Source organism: Gossypium arboreum, chromosome 10, assembly GCF_025698485.1.
Source record: "Gossypium arboreum isolate Shixiya-1 chromosome 10, ASM2569848v2, whole genome shotgun sequence".
Lineage (NCBI taxonomy): Eukaryota > Viridiplantae > Streptophyta > Magnoliopsida > Malvales > Malvaceae > Gossypium > Gossypium arboreum.
Window position 1 is genome coordinate 17,591,902 of NC_069079.1, and position 1,744 is coordinate 17,593,645.

General features: G+C 37.4%; 1 protein-coding gene across 1 annotated transcript; it reads right to left on the reverse strand.

The window, feature by feature from the left end:
• Positions 1 to 383: 383 nt before the first annotated feature.
• On the reverse strand, positions 384 to 1,425 carry LOC108488306 (protein MIZU-KUSSEI 1-like). Its single transcript, XM_017792590.2, has one exon. It carries the CDS (start codon positions 1,272 to 1,274, stop codon positions 579 to 581), a length of 696 nt encoding a protein of 231 aa, XP_017648079.1. The 5' UTR covers positions 1,275 to 1,425; the 3' UTR covers positions 384 to 578.
• Between the last annotated feature and the right edge of the window lie 319 nt (positions 1,426 to 1,744).

Genomic DNA, 1,744 nt, shown 5'->3' on the forward strand with positions numbered 1-1,744 from the left:
CAATATTTGCACACGCTCCGCCCTCATTCAATCATTCTTTATTAAGGAATCAAAACCAACTCACACCTAACATTTCAACTATGTCTTCCCTTCTTCATTTGACATTCGCTTTTAAAAGTACTATATATATATATATATATATAATACCCTAAACCCTTCTAATCTATATCTTTGTTAGTTGGTATGATGGAAGTGTGAACTGTTCAAATTCTTCATCTCAACCCATCTTTATTTTGCCTGCTTTATATTCATGGGAAATTGGACTGACATGGTATTTTAACTAAACCTTAAAGAAGACCAGTTTCATTATTGTTTGCCCAATGGTGGGATTATTTTGGATTATGAGACATATGCGGACGTTAACCCATTCAAATGTTTACATTCACATATCAATCACAGCAAAGGCAAAATTAGTGATCATTGTTACGCAAATCTGGCTCTTTAACCACGTTGTTAAAGCTATGCCAATTAGCACAGCTCAAAAAAAAAAAAAAAAGAGGGGGGTTTGGCTAAATAAAACCGGTTCAGCTCACCGATCCGGTGGTTACGATATAAAAAACTGCGACCGCTACTGCAATTTAATTCCGAGATGAGCGTGAGCGGAAAAAGAAGATACTGAGTTCTTGACCAACATTCCCTTCAGGATCAATCAAATGGAAAGATTCAGAATCAGTTGAACCACGAATTCTCTGAAAGTTAGCCCTCAAGTACATTAGTTCATCATCCTCATTGTCAACTTCTTTTCCGCTGATCGTTCCAGTGCCCACGACCACCGAACTCATTTTCCTTAAAGCATCCGTATCGGCTTTCGACGGCTGGCGTTTAACCGCATACCCCACTTTCCTTCCATTGCAGTACATAGTCCACAGCGGCATCGGAAAACCCGACTCGGTATCGGTGCAATCCAGCGTAATCCGAAGGACACCACCTCGCATTTCTCGAGCCAAAATTGGCGTAGGGACTGCAAATTCAAGGAGGAGAATTGGGTTGGTAGACTTGGAGTTTGCTTGGATACAAAACCGGACTTTTCCCCTCCGATAACTGAAGATGGTGCCCGTAATAACACTATAATTAGAACTGTAAAGATGCCTTGGATGATGGGTTTGGTGTTTACTTTCTGGGTCTTGGATGAGGGTGCGGTTGCAGGTGGGGATAAGGAGTGCGATAAGGGAACGGAGAAGCCGCCAGGAACGGACTTGTTTCTGGCAGTCAACTGAGGTAACGCCGGCATTTGCTAAGTGGGTTGTGGTGGAAGTGACTGTCGGGCAGGACATGTTAATTTGCCTTTATGTCAAAATATGGAAAGCTTGGCTTGTGGGTAGCTGGAAATGGTTCAGGCTTATATAGGAGATGACAATGCCTTTTTTTTTTTTTTTTTTTCTTTCCCTTTTTGTTCTCTCTTTAAATCTATTAGGAAAAATGTTGTATGACAGTTCTTAAATCAATCTTTAACCATTGATTTTAAAATGATAATTGGATAATTTATTTTTCTAATTTAATTAATAAAAATGTAGTGATAATGATCTTTCAGTTCATACAAATGATGTTGTAACAAATTAGATTTAATTTTTAAATTCGCTTAGATGTTAGACTTAAATTTAAAATATTACATTAGCCACTAAAACGGTGCAGTAAGCTATTAGAGTTTTTGAAAACGGTCTTTTTAAAAATTTGTTTAATTTATTTAAAAACTTAGTTAAGTACTTAATTTATTAAAGCTCAAGTTTTATTTATTACCTAGAAA